Source organism: Panthera leo, chromosome B2, assembly GCF_018350215.1.
Source record: "Panthera leo isolate Ple1 chromosome B2, P.leo_Ple1_pat1.1, whole genome shotgun sequence".
Lineage (NCBI taxonomy): Eukaryota > Metazoa > Chordata > Mammalia > Carnivora > Felidae > Panthera > Panthera leo.
In genome coordinates, this window is record NC_056683.1 from 138,305,503 (window position 1) to 138,325,010 (window position 19,508).

The 19,508-nt window shown below is 46.1% G+C and overlaps 1 protein-coding gene across 3 annotated transcripts in view; it reads right to left on the bottom strand.

Moving 5' to 3' along the window:
- CNKSR3 (CNKSR family member 3) overlaps positions 1-15,549 on the bottom strand; it is an 84,046-nt gene extending 68,497 nt beyond the window's left edge. For 2 of the 3 annotated variants that reach the window (XM_042940107.1, XM_042940105.1), the window contains exon 1: positions 14,861-15,166. In XM_042940107.1, coding sequence (XP_042796041.1) covers positions 14,861-14,912 — 52 coding nt within the window. In that variant the 5' untranslated portion in view covers positions 14,913-15,166. Of the gene's footprint in view, positions 1-14,860 lie in introns of all 3 variants that reach the window. The other variant, XM_042940104.1, reaches the window with a different exon arrangement.
- Positions 15,550-19,508: the final 3,959 nt, after the last annotated feature.

Consider the following 19,508-nt stretch of genomic DNA (forward strand, 5'->3'; position numbering starts at 1 on the left):
CCCACTTGCTTTGGCAACGCAAAGAAGGCACTGATCTCACGGAATCGAGCTCACGCACCCACACAGCAATTGCAACCAAGCATGTCAGCCAGGACTGCTGATACTCGCTAAGCATTGGACGAAACTTGAGGAACTACTCCAAGATGAATTTTGCATTTATCAGCACTGATTTTGTATCTCCATTTACATGCTATCCTTGTAGGACTCTAATCTTCTCTTTTATTTTGCATTCCATACCTTCTAATGAGTGGTACAGAAATAATTCTGGGTGTCATATTCATGTATATTGCATCATTTCACACTCAAGTATGAGAACCTAAATTTCAGCTAACACTATCCAATTTTAACACGTTTCATGTGCCAAGCTGCATGATATTTACACCTCATTAAAACATGAGACAATCAGAGTGCTGTAATAAGAGAGGGCACTGTGTTTTCTTAAGGGTTTGAATCATGCAAGACGTTGGTACATCATGCAAGATGCATCTTCTACAAACTGGATGAGTTTTTGAAGCTGGTATCTACAAGGTGTGCTCACCCTTGAACCTGCAAAACAGCTCCTCCCAGAATTCAACACATTTTACTGGTGCTTCCCTGTGGAGTCACTGAGTCACAAAACCTGGACATTGAAGTCCCTTCTACCACTCACACATCAGACCCTGCTGGGGCTTCCAGATCACTCTTGGGCGGTGCCTCTCTCACCATTCTTTTCCCTCCTTTTGTTCCCAAGCCCTCATTTCTAGCTCAGGCCTCCCCAGCGCTCCACCCAGGACCCCGAATGCCCTGTAGAGCAGGTCTCTTAACCCCTAATCACTCCTCCTCCTCCTTGGAGCCTTCCCTACTTCCTACAGTTCTAGCAGCAACACGCCTCCATTCAAACCCTTCTGTAATTTCCCCAGTGAATGAAGAACAAAGTTCCTAAACGTCAGTGGCTCTCCAACGGTGGTTCACAAACCACCTGCAAAAGACACCGGGGGCTGTCCACTACAAATGGGACTCTAGGCCCCCACCATGAACCTACAACATTAGCAAACTCTCTGGCAATTAGGGCCACGAACCATCTGGTCCTTACCAGAGGCTCTTATGCCCACTAAAATCTGAGTGCTCTTGAGTCTTGCAGTCATACAACACGGCTGGACACACCTGGCTGTGCCAGACAAACCAGCCCACACAAGACTGAAAAACAAAAACTAAAAAAACACAGGCTAGCTATTTGAAGGTAACAGAGAGCTGCCACGGCAGCCAGGACTTGAGAGGTCAAGATCCCGGAAAGACAGGAAAATGAGTCCAACATTCTCTCCCACGTTGCTCTTTGCGGCTTTTCTGATTCCCAAGCATCCTGAAGACAAGAGGCCACGCAGAAAGTAGCCATGGCTTAGAATACGAGAGAAAAACCATTTGATTATCTTTGTATGTACAAACAAGAGAATAAAAGCCACCTCTAATTCTATCATCCTGAGACAACCAATGCTGGCATTGTAAATGTATTTCCTTCCAGTCTCTTCTTTTAATGTATATTCTCATAATCTCAGAATTTTAACTTATGAGAAAACTAGAACCTAAAACCATGAAGTGATTATCCAAAGGCTACATCATCCCTATTAAATATACTTGAAAACTATCTTTCCCCATTTACAACAGCCCAATCACATATGTTTAAAAAGAAAAGAAATAGGATGTTCTCCAGAACTTTTTTTTATTGGTTGGTAAATTATAGGTTAAATTTAAGAAGGTCAATTCAAATCTTACTGTTCATAACAAATGTTTTCCCCTTGCCCTCGTGACTTATTACCAGCCAACTTATGTTGGCATCCACCAAAGAGCAGCTAGGTTGAGAGGTCAGGTTCTGGAAATCAAATATGTCTTGATTCAATCCCCATTTACTCATTACACAACCTCAGAGAGGTCAGGGCCTGGTGTTCTTAACTCCAAAATGAAGACCATAAAAGTGCCCCTGTGAAATAAGCATTCTGAGGGCTAAACGAGATAATCCACAAAAACTCCCCGGCAAAGACCTAGCGCGTAGAAATCTCAATAAACACCACCTGGTAATGGCTGCCTCCTTACCAAACCATGACCTTCTTGACAACAGGCTTCATTTATATCTAGCTCATCTTTTTGTCCCTAGCATAAGGCAGAGTAACTGGTACGAAAAAGGAAATAGATAGATAGATAGTTAGAGACAGATTTTTTAATCTGTTAAGAGGAAACTAAGGGTTGAAATAAAAACTTAATGAACATTTAACATAAGGTTATAACGAATATATTATGTGTCTGTATACACATGTGTATAGTCTGTATACTTATGTTATGTGTTAATACACACATATACGGACTATTTACTTACAAAGCAAACCAAAAGATTCAAATATTCCATAATTATCCCCGAAAAATTTGTAGATTGCATTTTGGAGTGAGTTCTACCCCGGTGTAAGTACTAACACTAGTGCTTTTCTTGGTTTTTTTGTTTTCTTTTGTTTCCCAATTCAGAGCACCACGAAATAGAAAGAACTTAAGTCAACTGACAACTTACTAAATCAAACAGGATCCCACAAACTAGCACAAAAATTTGGAACATATACCCTACTTTGAAATCCTTCTGTACAAAGGAATGAATTTATGTATGAATGAACTCTTTCTGTACAAACAAACAGTTCCTGTCAGGAGCCAATACCGCACAGCCAACGGCAAAATAAACTCAATCAAGAGAAGCCACATTCCTTTTTCACACTGAAGAGGAACTACCTAATGGTCTGCTACGCCCAATAAGGCATTGGTTATTTTTGACCTAACAACACCTCAATGGAATCACACGTTGCAATGTTGGGAATAACGGAACTAGTTAAATGGCAAAATGAAATTACGGGTAACCAACGGATTTACTAAACAGCTGAAGAATTACTGTGGAGCTAACCGTATTCACATCTTATAGGTATGTTTCTCACCTGGGCAACTAACACCTGACCGGAGTGGACCACAGAGGGAATGACAAACTGACCCACAGATATATTTTGTTTGTCCTCTGCCAAAAAAAGCCTGTGAGCGGTTTTCTAAAAACTGGACAATGTCACCTACAAAGCCAGATCTCCAGCTTCATTGTGAAACAACAAGAAAAAGCAACGAAAATCAGAAGATCTGGAAACCGTAGGTCTGGTCAGCCAAAACTGGGCAACCGGCTTGTCTTTGGGTGGGAGGCAGTCTCTACAACTTTCTGCCTTCTTCTCACATGTACTCCTCCATTTCCATTCCCGACACTGCCTGCCTGCCCCCTGCCGTCAGCTGTAGTTTGTAACTCTTGTTCCAAGTCCCAGTGCCCACCCTGGTCTTGAGTGTTCATTTCTGTAGTGTCTCTTCTAGTTTGGACTCTCTTGGCCTTCCACAACCGCAGGGGCTCCCGAACCCCACCTGCACGGGTTCAGTGTCCACGTACTAAATGAAAGAGCTCTTCACCTTGATCTTCAATTTATTTGCTGCTCTGAGTATTTCTCTCGTCTGCTTTCCTTCCCTCACTTCTCTTTGCATCTGCCTGCGCTGTTCAAAGCCAAAACTGGAGTGCTAAGTGAGAGAGAACAACTATCCAGCCTCTCTCTTAAGATGGAACGGGGGAAGGGGTTACATTGTGCGCCTCTATTAGAGCGAGGTCTGGAAATTCCACACAAAACCTAAACAGGTCCCTTCAGACCCCGAAACATTCCTCTCCTGTGTTTTCCTAAGGCTGAGCACTCAAAGAGGTCCACAACAAAAGGCTCCCAGGGCCCGGGGTGGAGCAGCTGACTAGGAGCCTGCAGGGATAGCAACTTCGACTCTCCCCCACCCACTCTGGAAAGGACACTCACAGACAGAGGTACCGTAACTCATCCACTGAAATACGCAACAGCCGTCCCTACTGGAAAAGCTCTCCTTCCTTACTCATCACTCTGTACGAGTCAAAAACCAACTGTAGACAGGAATTATGGGGGACAGTCTGGTTTCTTTGTTTTTGTTTTTGTTTTTGTATGCGCCGCATGAGTGGTACAGACCAATGGTCCTCAAATTTTAGCCGGTACCAGAATCTCCTGAGGGACCTGTTACCATGCAGCTTCCCGGGTCCCACCCCCAGGGTGTCTGATTCTGTGCGTCTGGGATGGGGCCCGAGAATTTACATGTGTGAGTTCCCAGGTGATGCAGATGCTGAAAACGTAAGTTCAAAAACAGTGATGATGCGATGCTGGGGGACCCATGCGTATGGGGCTGGGAAAGGGTCTCGTGAAAAATCTCAGCTTAGAAATGTCGGGTGTCAGGTCCAGTATTCCTATACTTATAGGTGCTCATCACGTGTGCTGATTGGACGGTACCCGACAAGAATGGAGAATTCCAAAACGGAGGTGGTCTTCACAGATCAGCATTATAGAAGTTCTCCAACCTGGCCCAGGGGTACTCACAACCAAAGCGCTTCATAATATAGGTCTCCAGACATCTTCCTCACAAGGAGGATGACTGTTGTTTCCACAGACGCTACTCACAGCCACCTCATCCGTGCACAGTGTGGGGCTCCAGCTGGAATCCTTGTTAAAGAGGTGCTCACAACGTCAACAGCTATTACATGAAGGCTGGTCCACTCTACGTGGGAAGCTAGTTTTCTTGTCTGAAGGATCACATTCAAGGCAGTGTGACTTGACTCTCTTTATAACACTGTGATGTAGGGGCGCCCGGGTGGCTCAGTTGGTTAAGCATCTGACTTCAGCTCAGGTCATGACCTCACGGCTTGTGAGTTCAAGCCCCACGTCGGGCACTGTGCTGACAGCTCAGAGCCTGGAGCCTGCTTCGGATTTCTGTGTCTCCCTCTGTCTCTCTCTGCCCCTTCTGTGCTTACTCTGTCTCTCAAAAATAAATAAAGACATTAAAAATACTTTTAAAAAAACACCGTAATGTAAAATTACTCTGGGAACATAAAAGGCTATTCAATTAACACAGGTTAAAGTGGGAAACGCGCGTGCGTGCGCGCGCGCACACACACACACACACACACACACACACACACACACACACACTGCTAAATCCAAAAGCACTGAAATTTCCCCTCTGCTGCAAATCTCTGAAAATAGGAAATAGAATGTTTCCTTTCACTAAAAGGTTTTCCTCAGGAAAGCATGATTCAGATTATCATAATCACCGCCTTTTCTGATAGATAACACGTAGGGGTTCTCCTCTAAAAGGGCTGACAGATTTTCTTCTTGGGGGAAAAGGGGAGGGAAGGGAGCATAGGTATGTGTAGCAACCTTCCAGGCTATTCTCATATAAGCCTACCTACCCTCATTTCTCTGACACTCTACCCTACTGATAAGTAATGCATTAAATGTTTAAAAATGAATTCAATTCTTACCTGTTGAAAATCACTCAATACATCATCTATTCTACCAAAAATATGATGGCTTTCTTTTCTAAAGAAAATTAGGACAGTCTTTCAATGGAGCAAAAATATTTTAAATCAGATCTATCTACAAGTTCCTTTGACTCAAACATTTTTTAAGTTTTCCTACAGAAAGCTTTCTAGTTTTTACAACCTACTGATCTGCATTCTAAGGAACTGTTTTGCTCTAATAAACACAACTGCATTTGCCCTTCTGATCCCAGGTTAAAAACTGTTCAATCAGCCATTTGATGTCAAAGAAAACAAACTAGGCTAAGTCCACTTTCACAAAACCCCTATTCATAGATGAATAAACAGCTTCAGAAACTGTAGCTCCCAGCAAAATGTGCCAGGAAAGAACAATACTGGGAACAAAGCACGTGAACGCAAAAAGACAGATTTCCTCCTCTATTTAAATGACAAGAGAGTAATCAGGATGAGGGGAGAGTAGGAGCTCTCCTAACCCCAGGAGGAAAAAAACGAAAAAAAAAAAACCCACTAATATACCTCACCATTTCAAATATAATTTCAAAATGATCTACCAGTGAACCAATTCCATCTAGAACTTGCCCTCTCCAATGCTGGAGCCACCAAAGCCTTAGTCCAAAACACCATCATCTCTAGAATGCTTTCCAGCTGGCCTCCCTAAATTTACTTCTGCCGCAAATCCAAATCAGATTTGTTACTCTCCTGCTTTCCACAACAACTAGGAAAAACTGCAAACAGCTGACCAAGATTGAGGAGCCCCTCCATGATCTGGCCTCTGTGTTATCTCTTACCCCCTCTCTGCCCACCACCCCACCATCCTTGTTCTTCATGAGGCCACCACACTTCCTTTCCTCAAACACTCCAAATTCATTTGCACCTCGGGGCCTCTGCAACAGCTGTTCTCTCTCCCCCCTCTAATTTTCCAATTGTTGGTTCTGTCTCATCATTCATGCCTAAACGTCATCTTCTCAGACAGGCTTCCCTGATGACACCATCGAAAGAAGTCCCCCACCCAATCACTTCCCTTCATAGCTTTACTTTCTTCTTTGCACTTATCAGTAGTATTTTCTCGTTCGTCTATTTTGTTGTGGTGGTCATTATCAGCCCCATAGTTAAAGCAGGGGTCTAACTCATCCCTGAACCTGGAACACAGCTGGATTTCCAGCACCTAGAATATGTGGAACTTGGTAGGTCCTAAGTAATTATTTGTTGAATGAATGAAGAAATACTTTTTACAACAGCATGGAACTGTCATCAAAATAAGTATTCCTTCTGCAATGTTGCAATGTTGCTCCTAAGCTCTTCCCAAGAAAGCGACTACAAGCGACTTCCCAAGAAAGCGTTTTAAAACCATTCTATGATACTCTCTAAGACCTACAGGGTCCTCAAAAGAGGTGAAGGAGATTGTCCAAGGAAACATGAGGAGAAGACAGAAAATGTAGTTAATTTAACAGACCACCTGTGTACCAACAAAAGGGACCACCTATGCACTATGGAATTGTTGTGAGTTATTAGTAAGCATGTGAAAAGTGACTATCAGCCACAACAGTATTATATATTCAAACGAAAATAATCCAATTATACTATATATTAGCTTGGAGTTATTATGGATTAATCATTAATAATAAGCATATGAACATATATATGCCGTGCATTCGCTATACTGCCTCTTTTATTTATAACTAAAATCCTATGTGTTGGTTATTATCAGTCCCATTTTACAGATGAGAAAACTAAGGCAGCCTTGAAGAAGAAAAGTTACGTATCCAAGCTTTCAAACCAGTTAGTGTTAAACACAGAACATGAATCCAGTTTTATTTTACTCCAAAGCCTATATATTATTCACCATAGCTGCTTGACATTCTCTCTCAAAGCAATTAAAAGGAAGACACTAAGAATAATCAAAGGCAGCAGGAAATGTGTGTGTGTGTGTGTGTGTATGTATGTCCCTGTGTATGATTCTACCAAATAGAAATGTTAATTATACCACATAGACAAAAAAATGCAATAGGACACTCAAAATAAAAGATTAGAAGTGTCAAAAGAAGAAATGATGTATTCTATTACTGAGTTGCATTCTGAAACAATACAACACAATCAACAAACTACAATAAAATAAATAAATAGCCGTAAATGTCTCAAATACTAAAAGGTCAGGTTCAAAATATGCAGTGTCCTGCTTAAGCTGTGTAATTTCTTAAAAAAATTTTTTTTCACGTTTTATTTATTTTTGAGACAGAGAGAGACAGAGCATGAACAGGGGAGGGTCAGCGAGAGGGAGACACAGAATCTGAAACAGGCTCCAGGCTCTGAGCGGTCAGCACAGAGCCCGACGCGGGGCTCGAACTCACGGACCGCGAGATCATGACCTGAGCCGAAGTCGGAGGCTTAACCGACTGAGCCACCCAGGCGCCCCAAGCTGTGTAATTTCAAAAAGAAAGAAAAGGCCTGTGTCCTAGGAGTATAAATCCTAAGGGGAGAATCAGGAAACACAAAAGTTAGAGGCTCTCTGGAGCTACCCCTTCCCACACTTGTCAAGGAGAAAACAGTACCCGCCTTGGCCAGAGGAGAAGACAGGTATAGAGGGAACAACAGAATAGAAGCCTGTGGAGTCTGGTCCCAATTCCTGGCCTTTGACCTTGGACAAGTGATTTAACACCTAAAAGCCAAGATGTCCTCATCTGCTACAGAGATATGCCTTCACGGAACATCTCTCGGGCTTGTGAAAAGACAAAAAAGAACAAACGTGGAGGAGCTGTGCAGAGCTTACATAAACAAAACCTGCCTTATTTATTAAAGGCCAAAATGATGGCTAAGCCTGGGGTGAAAACTCTAGAAATATCACGAAATGAGAGTAGAGAGGGAAATCAAGGTGAGAACACGAATGTCCCAGAGCCGGAACCCAAGAGGCTAGGAATGGTCAGTCAACACTGGAGGCAGCGACACAGAAGTGTGAGGCAGAGAAGACAGGCCCCCACAGCTCTCTGCGATGATGTGGACGCAGAAAGGCTCACCTGCGAGCCTCGGGCACGAAGAGGTCACTCCCAATCTCAATGGAGACAGACGGAGACACCTGGCCTTGGCACAAGACACACTTTTAAATTATGAAAACTGCTCTGGTTGTTCCCGAAATAACATTCTGTGTCATTTTCTACCAATTATGCAATCTCCCCTGGGATCTGCTAATCCTGACAAACCCCTGTGTGGTCAGAGACTATAGGACCGGCCACAAGCCCACCCATCTTCCAATGTCCCCCTGGCGATACTGACAAACTTGAGCCACAGCGCCCACCGACCACCTCACAACGCCCTTCTTTTGAAAAACACAAAAACAAAAACAAAAAAATGTTGTTACGAGGACCCTTCGAGGCCCAAAACGTAGGTAAGAAATCCCAGGGGAAGTGTCTCACTTAGTTTGCAGACAAGGACCCGATGCTGTTGCCAGATGGTGCTTATGAACAGAAGCACACCCCTGACATCACCTTTTTGCTTTCAGTAAGTGGCCAAGTGAAGCATCCTCAAACGAAGCACCGTCCTTCAAGGACTTAAACAAAACCCACGGAGCCCCTGTCGGGTCGGAGAGCAGAACCCAGCAGCAGAGTATAAAAATGTGCTCGCGGCCACGTGCCCGAGCAGTGCTCCTTGAACCATAATGAGCACGCGAGTCACCAGGAGATCCTGTTAAAATGCAGATTCCGATTCAGCAGGCCTGAGCTTCTGCATCTCTAACAAGCTCTCGGGCGAGGTGGCCTGTTGGTCATGGACCAGGTGCCAGACAGCAGTCAACACCCGACACCACACGAGCCCTAACGCCGTGCTCGCTGGAAGTCCAGCTACTGTTTTTACAAAGTTGAGAAAACACAGTTTGGATTTCTTTACCCAGAGAAGGTTCATGATACTGGCAAGAGACATCTATCGCTCGGCCAACTGAGAATCTTCCCGATCTGCTGGCAAGTCCTGCCCTGGTTCCTCGGAGCGGTCGACAAATGGCAGGGAAATCTCTTCAGTACTGACTGGTGCCCCTGAATGGTAGGAGTCAACCCTCTGACAGACCTGACCGCTCAGAGAGAATAATTTATGACCTGCAGCTATAGAATAACAGAGAGGAAGCAATAAAAACGAGTGGTAATTTACAGAGAGCTTACGTAAGACCGTACAATCAGGGGTAGGACTGGGACACAGCCCCCAAGTTTGATTCCAGAGCCCACACTCACCACTGAACTCCACTGCCCTGGTGCAGGCCATGGACACGATGAAGTCGTGGAGGAAACAAGAGGGCTGTTGAGCCCCGTCACTTATAAATAGGGGACCCTGAGCAAGTTCTCTGTCTCCCTCTCTCTGCTTTAGTTTCTTCATCTTTACCATGGGTTAATAATGGTTTGTATACCTCATTGGGTTTCCTGAGAATTATGAGTCCAAACAAAGCACTTAGCATAGCGTCTGACACATAATAAGTGCTTCAAGAAGTGTTTTTCTATTATTATGAGTAAGAGAACTCTATGGCTGGAGCCCAGGAAATAGACCAGGACCAGGAAGTGTACGCAATAAAGTGAAGGGTTTCTGACCTCTGAGGGAGACATACAGCTCTCGAAAGGACCTCCCTTTTTCACTGACCACAGAGGCTAAAGGGAAAAGCATAACCTAATTGAAATCAGGGTTATGGGAGGAACTGACCTCTAGCATGACGGCAGCAGCAGGGGCCTAACGGCCTAACACTGGAGTTGACCTACAATGTACCCGATCTCTACAGATAACGCTGAAATTCTAGCCCCTCCAGGACCAAACACAGACAGACACCACAGGGAAGAACAGTGTATGTGGCCAGATTACAGAGAATGAGCCAATGTCCTGAATCCCACAGGCTCAGACCTTAAGCAAGAAACCCCCTTTACTCTTGGCTGGTGATGGGGAAACGGTGCCCATGCAGAGCCAGAAGCTGGCCAAAGAGACTTCTGCTCTGCAACTAAAGCTGGGTCGTGCTCCCTCAACACACTTATTGAGAACCTGCCCATTCCATGCCAAGCCATGACCAATGGCACTTATGGGAGAAACCAGTGGTCCTTCCTCCTTGTTAAAGACATTCCCCAATGGCCTGAAAACAGAAACACCACTTGGGTAGCTGCATTTTACCATGCAACTCCTAACATTTAAATCAAGCTTAGAGGGGCGCCTGGGTGGCTCAGTTGGTTGAGCGTCCGACTTCAGCTCAGGTCACGATCTCACGGTTTGTGAGTTCGAGCCCTGCGTCGGGCTCTGGGCTGATGGCTCAGAGCCTGGAGCCTGCTTCCGATTCTGTGTCTCCCTCTCTCTCTGCCCTCCCCCCATTCATGCTCTGTCTCTCTCTGTCTCAAAAATAAACAAACATTAAAAAAAAAAATTTAAATCAAGCTTAGAGACAAAAGACTTCATATAACTTACAGTTTTGACCAGAGAAAGTTTACCAGGAATGAAAATAGAACACTGTTTCTAAAACAGGACTGACCCACGAGCTTGACAGAAGTAGGATATTATGACATGTATCCTCCTTTGAGAACTAAGCTATAAAGATCAGTACATATAAATTACTGTGTGTTAGACACCACTGGCTTAAGTTTACCAGTATCTATTCTCCCCTCCTTCCTTACTGAACAAACTCCAATTTTTTTCAGGGCCACAATGTACCCAACCGAAAAGAACTACAGTGACTGGCCTCCCTTGCAGCACAAGGGGGGCTGCATGATAGTTCTGGCAAGTGAGACGTAAGCCAGAAGACCTGGCTCCTAGCAGTCTTTTGCCTCCTCTGGGTCTCCTTTCTCCTGCCTGGAACAAAGGGGGCATGGTCCTGGAGGTGGAACAGCCACCTCGCCACCTCACACTAAGGCATTAAGCGTGAGGATGAACTCCACTTGTGGCACCACGTGCTAAGAACAGCTGAACAGGACGGCAGAAGGAGCCCGGGCCTCTGACCGCACAGCAGAGCCCCCGCGCGCTCCTGAATTCTCCATCTCCAGGCTTCATTTGCACGAGAAAATCAACGCTCCCATCTGGTTAAACCCCTGTAAGTTGGGTTTTCAGTGGTGCACACCTGACCCTACTCTCACCTGATACACGTTGTAAAAGATCATTTGCTTTGCAAAAGCCTTGACTGAATTATTTGAAAGACGAGGTGCCATGAATTGTGAATTAATTTGATTTACAAATAACCCTCCTGACATACACCAAATGGGTAGGATAAGACACACATATCCCAGACAACTCTCCTCCGTTAACATGATTTTAAGAACTCACACCGTGAGAATCCTGGAGGTCTGGTCATCAATGTGGTGAAGACTCTGAAAGTCCTCTGGGAGTGACCCTGGAAAGAACCCCCTGAGAAGATGAAGTAAAGCCAAAGCACGCGGAGTCAAATGCTGCCGTCAGTTCCTTAGGTACCTAACCTTTCTGTGCCTCAGTTTCCTCAACTACAAAATGGAAATAACAGTTCCTACCTCAAGGGGTGGTTATGCAGTATTCAATGAGTTAATACTCATACAATGTGGAGACCGGAGCCTGACCTACCGCTGGGATTTACTGAGGATCTACTAATATCATGATAAAATTGGTGACAGTATAGCTAAAGACTAATACAAATAAAAATTATAATAATAAAAGCCAAATGAATTAATACATGCTATACGCATAAACCTTTCTTCTAATGCATGCACCTGCTGAATAGCGTCAACATGAAATCAAGCTGTGAATTGTGGTCGGGTTTAGACAGGGTTAAATCCAAGGTTTTCTACAGGGCTCACAACCACCATACCATACTCATGCAATACCAAGAGTGGCAAAGTCTACATGAAGAACTGCTTATCAGTAAGTAGGATGTATTTATAAAGTGGGGGGTGGGGGGTGGGTAGAGATGTTAGCAAAGACAGCTAAAAATAGGCGCATAAGCAAACACGTCTGCGGAAGCCAACAGTTGATTGAAAAGTCAATACTTTGACAGCATTACTATGAGAAATATTCAAGTAATGCATCAGGCAATTTGGGAGAATGTAGCCTCTTGTGTAAGCGTAAGCCACACTTGCACTTTTTATCTTTCCTAGACTCTAACACGGAAAGTACCCAGGTCATTCTATGAGGCTGTACTTAAGTGTCCAAAAGGGCACAAGCATTCTGTATAAAGTTGCCACATGCTAACCACAGGTATGTAACTTAATCAGTAGCCAGAGCTCCTGATACCAAGGTATTGAACTGCTGATAATTGCTCTTTCAGGTCAGTAGGAAACTTTCTCTAGATGAAAGCAATCTCAAGTCATAACGTCAAGGCAACTGGAGACCAAAAACCTTTTAATCTGCTCTTCCTTTTTAGATGCTAAACAAACATAACAGGATGTGAATTTACACTTCTCCCAATCCCAAGAGACACCCCCCCCAAAAAAAAAGACACCAATCTTGAGGGTGTGAAGATCTCACTCCATAATCTTCCTGTGTGCCTGTTACCATTTTTCTAGTTGTACATTATCAAGTACGCTGGCAGAAGCTGAAGAAAGCCAAAGAGCGATAAACTGTAACCCTTTCTGTACCCCACGAGCAGTACTGTCCAACAGAAGTATACTGCAGGTCACAAACGTGAGTCACAGGTGTAATTTTCCATTTTTTAGGAGCCACAATTAAGAAGATAAAAATAAACGGGTGAAGTTAATGTTAATCATACATTTAATGCAATGTATCCAAAATACTCACTTCGGCATGTGGTAAGTATAAAAAACTGAGATAATTTAAATTATTTTTTTACACCTCGGCTTCACACGCATGTAATTTTACACTTACGACACATTGCGATTCTGACCAGCCCACTTTAAGGGCTTAAGAGCCACATATGACCCTACAGGACAGAACGGCTCTGGAGGTCAGAAGCCGCTGAAATCATCCTTTTCTTATGCTGCTTCTATAAGGGACACCAAGGGAAAAGAGACCAACCAACTGCATCCTGGCAGGTCACCAGGTGGGGAATCTGGTGGTGTCCTGGAACAGGGAAATACGCCCTACTTCAAAACAGGGTCTGGGAATTTACAGCTTTGAAGTTGCGTTTTGTGCCAAGCCCTGGCAATGCTCTTTACTCCTCCCCCAGGCAAAGCCAGTCACCAATGCACAAGTATGTGTTGTTTGCATCCTCGTTTTAAATGAGAGCCCTGGAAATTCTGGTCCCTGGACAAACCTCTTCTCTGGAGACACTGTATCCCTCTCCTGCTCCACTGGGATCAGGATACCCCACTGATGCACGCCATGTGTCCCATACAGGGAGGGACACCCATTCCCACGTGGTCTGTGTGTACTTGGCAGGCATGGGAAATGAGATGTAAGAGATGACCAGTTTCCTTCATGCCCCAGCCATGAGACGGTCTGAAAGGCGACCTGATCTTACCAGTATTACCTACCTCACAGGCTTACTGTGATCACCAAAGGCAATAACAGAGAGAGAGTTCTTAGCAAACTGTAAAGCGCTATACAATTCTAGTTAGTATTATTGAGAAAGGGCACCATTCCTCACCTGGAAGAGCAGATAGAAGAAAGAAAAAAGAAACAGTAACTTGAAACAAAGAGATGTTAAGCCAGGGGTGGGGGTGGGGGGGGTGAGGAACCCATAAACACAGTGGTTGTTCTTGCGGGCTTTGTTTCTTTGGAAGAGTAGAAGAGGCTTGAGAAACCTCCATCACTCTTCCCTGGAAATCTTGGGAGGCACTAAAAAGTAAGCCAGACCGCTGGGTAAGAGCTTCTACCCCCGCTCAGTCACCTATGACCGCCCCACCCAGCTGCTTTTCCTCGTCCCAAATACCGTACAGCTCAGGACAGTGATTCTGAACAGATCGCCTCTTCCCAGGGTCTAAATGTGGCCTAGAAATGCAGCGCCACAGGGGGTCCTGGCACCTTGGAGCAAAAGTCACCGAGTCCCGGGGAGTCTGGCTCAAGGCTTCTCGCCGGCGGGAACGCCTCCGCGTTGGCTCCGGTGCTGCCCTGTCGCCTTCTCCAACAAAAACAGAGAGGCTCGGCGAGCCGCCCTCGTCTCCCTTTACCTGTCCAACCGCCCCGTCACGCCTGCGAACTACTCCGAGCGGGCAGGCGGCATTTACGAGGTCCGAGGGGAGTCACCCACACAAAGGCGCCTTGTGCCTCTCCGCTCCAGGACGGGCAGCCTGGGAGCGGGGCACCGCACCCCGGCAGGGAAGGCGCCCCCAGCCCGGCAAGTCCCGAGATACACCTCCCCCCCCCCCATAAAAAGGCCATCTCCACTCCCCGGCTTAATGACGGGGCTCCCCTCGGCTTGCCACAGCTCGCACCCCAAAGGCAGGCACAAGAGCTAGGGGGTGCACAGGCCACTCCGAAGAAGTTTGCATTGCCACCGCACTGCGCTCTGCACGCGTCTCGCCCGCTGGAGCGGCTGAGCACCCCCAGACCCCGGCTCCCCGCCCACCCCATCACTGGGCCGGAGACGCGCCCCACCCCCCCGGACACGCTCACCTCTAGTCCAGTCCACCACTTGTTTGGGGCTCCACTTGGTCACGGGTTCCATGGTAAAGGGCTCTGCTCCCAGCTGGGCTAGAGTCGGCGGTTAAAGTCTGGCTACCAGGGCCGGCTGCCCCTTCCCGGGAGGGCGCGCCCCGCGGCTGGTCCCCGCGCGCCGGAGCGCCCCGTCAAGGCTCCATGGCCGCGGTCAGCGGGTCATCCCAGCGCGGCTCAGCCTGGACAGCGCGGTCCCCTCCCCGGCACCCGGACGCCGCGCGGCTCCTCCTCCAGCTGCCACCGTCCAGCTGCAGCTCCTCCTCCTCCCCCCCGCCGCCGCCGCCGGGAGCCCGGGCACAGCTGCCGCTCCTGGACGACGGCAGCTGCGGGGACGCGGGGCCGTGACCCCAGGCTCCCCTGGCCTCGGCTCGGCGCGGGAGCCTTCGGGCCCAGCTGCTCCCGGCCGCTCGACCGCGCCGATCGCCGGGACCGCTTCCTCGGGTTCTCCGGCCGCGCGCTCCGCTCCCCCCTCCAGCTCCTCCTCTTCTGCGGCGTGCTCTCCCGGGGTCTCAGCTCCGCGTGCGCTGGCGTCCCCGAGCCTTCCCGGCCTCAGGTCCCACCTCCTGCGCCTCCCTCCGGGGCTGGACTTGGGCTGGGAGGAGCGCGGGGCCGGCGCGCTCGGGTTACAAAGTTTCGGCTCCGGTCGCTGCTCTCGGAATAAAAGAGGGGCGGGGCCGAGGACCCTGTGAAACTCGTGGGAGGGGGTGGTTCCGCCCGAAACGGGCGAATCCGGTTACTTTCCTTCTCGCAGCCTTTCGCTCACACTGCGAGAGTGTCCCGGGCCCTACTTTCCTTTTCAAGGGGCGGGTTGTAGATCTTGCGTGCATCCCGGAGAGCCCGTTGGCTTGGGTGAGGCCCGGGTCCTATTGGTAGCAGAACAATCTGTCTTGGCCTGAGCAACAATACACTACAAAAAAAAAAAAAAAAAAAGTAGGATCTGCATGTTCTGTTCATTTTCAATGCTTTGCATCAGAATGGCTCTGCGATTAAGCCTTTCTCACTTTAAATTTCTCAAAGCAAAATTATTTTACTTCATACTTTGGGTGACATTGTGACAATTAAATTCATTTTTTTAATGCCCTAAACGCCAGCCCGATGTTATTTTGTTCTGGAAAGACTTTGGCCCTCCGTGTATATGCGTTTTCATCCTTTTACTCATTCTGAAACCAAGTCTTCCCTGTGGAACATTCAAGGCCAGTGTCTAAGAGCAATTATCTCTCATTTCAACTCTGGACATGGGCCAAGTTCTCAAGTCCCATGAATCTTGCCTGTAAGATGGTCCTTGGGGACAAAAGGGCCAAGGCATTTGAAGGTGCCCAGCACAGAATGTTTGCATGGAGGCAAAGCCAGAAGAGGCCGGAAGGAAATGGCCTGGCTTCTGGGGCCTGGGGAGATGGAGGTAGTCACTTCATTTTCAGCTTTATCCCACCCTTATCTGAAATGAAAAACCCTCTGTGTATCCACTCCCATCCCCTTCTGGTTTTCTACTTAGGTCTTGGGTCGCAGGGGCCACGGGGCTGTCACTCACAGCAAGCACCCAGGGATTGAAGGCCAGCCCCCTCTCCAGCCCTGGGCTAATGGAAAGCAATCACTTTCTGATATGCCACAGGAAAGACTGCCCTCCTGTTACTCTGAGGTGCTTGGCAAGCTGGGGTTGGTGTGGTAATCACTGCCTTGCAAGACTCAACGCACTTCTTTCTGTAATGCTGCGGCAATATTTCAGCTTCGCAGCTAAAATGAATCATAATAAATTGGTAGCTTTTAGCATTATTTATTGTTGTATTATCATATTCATGCTTGCAAAGTGAGCTAATGCTCATTTGGATTAGTCATCAATCTTGAAGGAAAGGTTGCTAGCTAGCCAAAAAAAACACAAAACACAAAAACCAAAAAAGCGAGCGCACGACTGCAGAGACCGACATCAGGAGGGCCCTTCCACATTTCATGGGACTCAATCTGGGGCCAGAATGAACCCTACATGGAGGGAAAATCCTCAATGTGAATATTTACCTCTCCTCCTTCAAGCCTCCCCCTCAACACCCTCCCCAGCCTGAGTGAGCTCACAGACATTCTTTTGACACTTAATGATTCTTACCTTCAATTATGATTATTTATTCACACCTTCCCCTTGGAGACTTAACCCCTCGAGGGCAGAACCTACCCAATATTATGTAGAGCATTCTCTCCTCTCCCCTCCTACCACCTAGCTGGTACCACCTCACACAGAGTCCAAGGTGTGGTTAGTATTTATTCGTTCAATAAATATCTGCGAATGCCTATGTGCCAGCCACTGCTTTCACTAAATATTTGTTGAATTAGTGTGATACGTACTATTTATACAGGTCTGTTGGGATGCCCATGTTGGAAAGGTGGCGGCAGCGGGCCTACGCCTCTGTTGTACACTGCGATGAGCTGGAATAAGAGGGAAAAAAACACCTAAAAAAGTGAAGCAACATCAGACCCACCTTCCACGCAACTTATCTATAGAACTGAGGAAACACAACCACACAGATAATGCAGTTATCAGATACAATGATTTTTTTTTTTTTTTGAGCAAGAGTTATTGGCAGACTACGAAACTTGTCAAAGGAAATGACAAGCTTCCTGGTAGAGTAAATGACCTTCAAAAAAGATGACCTTTTTAAACTTAATAATATCACTTGTGAACCATCTTTACGGCAGAAAGTAGGGAGAAGGATTTTGACATTTGTCATTAGAGTCACTAGAAGATATAACCAGTCATCTCCACACCTTTTGTTACTGTGATCGCCGTATGGTGCCGTCTTTAATTATGATTAGGAAGACCATATAATTTATCTACAAGCCAGGATATTCCTGAATCCTGAAGGGGAGCTTTCAGGGACAGCTGGGTGGCTCAGTCAGTTGAGCGTCCTACTTCCCTGATCCCACACAGTTCTTGAGTTTGAGCCCCACATCGGGCTCTGTGCTGACGGCTCGGAGCCTGGAGCCTGCTTCGGATTCTGTGTCTCCCTCTCTCTCTGCCCCTCCCCCACTCATTCTCTCTCTCCTCTCTCTCTCTCAAAAATAAATAATAAACATTTTTAAAAGTTTAAAAAAATAGCTCTAAAGGGGAGCTATAAAATTGGGTCATGGGGTCCCTGTAATTATGAAGAAAAGTCAAGTGTTAATGATTTTGCCATAGAATTTAACTTGATGTTTTTCACAATGTTTTCAAATTCATTTGCCTTAGTCACTACTGGGAAGTTAAAAGCTAAAATTCTGAAAGTCAAGCAAGATTTTGCAAAATTTCATCCCACTGAGTCAACCCACTGACTGTACTCAGTACATAAATACATCATGGCTAAAGAGGAAGGCCATGCTAAGATCTCTAACCCAGAAGAGCAATTAACTATCTAAATGAATTAGCGTTCTGTTTACATTTCAAGTCCTGAAGGCTAATTACTATTTAAATAAGGCCTTCTACTTTAATTACAGCTGTTAGCATGTGAAAGTTTTTGGGAGACTGCCTTCCTATCTGAAATGCAAACTTGAAGACAATCAAAGTCACTAATGGCGCATAACAAAGGCAGAATTTTAGGTAAATAGCCTTGGAAACTGAAGTGGGTACAAAAAGATCATTTATAAATTTGCCAAGTCTTCTTCTCTGCCAGCTGTAATCCGTAGCTATGCTATCCCACTGTAAACGCATGCACGGTACCAAAATGCATAGCATTGCTATAGCATTGCACAGCATAGCTATGCTGTCCTCTTCAGAAGCAGAATTACTCATTTGGGCCTTGATGTCTATGGTCAGTTCATGACACATAACAAGTACCTGAGTAAATCCTTTTCTAAACTGAACTGAATTTGTAGAACTGATAACTAAAACCCAAGTCTCGATTTCTCTTCTAGCTCCTTCGTTTTTCTGACTTTGGGTCTGCTTGCACATGGAGGTCATTTATTCGACCAATGAAACATTTATTCAGTACTTGGAGGGCACTAAACTAGGCACAAGGAAGAATCAGAAACAGATGCCAGTAATATTTACAGATCAAAGTCACCACACAGGGCGACTGGGTGGCTCAGTCAGTTAAGCGTCTGACTCTTGGTTTCAGCTCAGGTCGTGATCTCAGGGTTTCTGGGTTCAAGCCCCACATGGGGCTCTGTGCTGACAGTGCAGAGCCTGCTTGGGACTTTCTGTCTCCCTCTCTCTCTGCCCCTCCCCTGCTCACGCTGTCTCTGTCTCTCTCAAAATAAATAAATAAACTTAAAAAAAAAAAAGGCATCATGTGATTTTCTAAGGGGGGGTAGATTTGTCCAGTAGTTTTATCAAAGGAAAGTATACTGCTAGACCCAGACAAGAAAGTTTTAAGGGCCGATATGATATTAACATTTTGAGCTAGTCCATATTTTATTAATTTCTTTTTTTAATGTTTGTTTGTTTGTTTGTTTGTTTGTTTGTTTTGAGAGAAAGAGAAAGACTGGGGGAAAGGTAAAGAGAGAATCCCAAGCAGGCTCCATGCTGTTCGCACAGAGACTAACATGGGCCTCAATCCCACAAACCTGGGATCGTGACCTGAGCCAAAATCAAGAGCCAGTTGCTCAGCCGACTCAGCCACTGAGGCACCCCCATATTTTATTAATT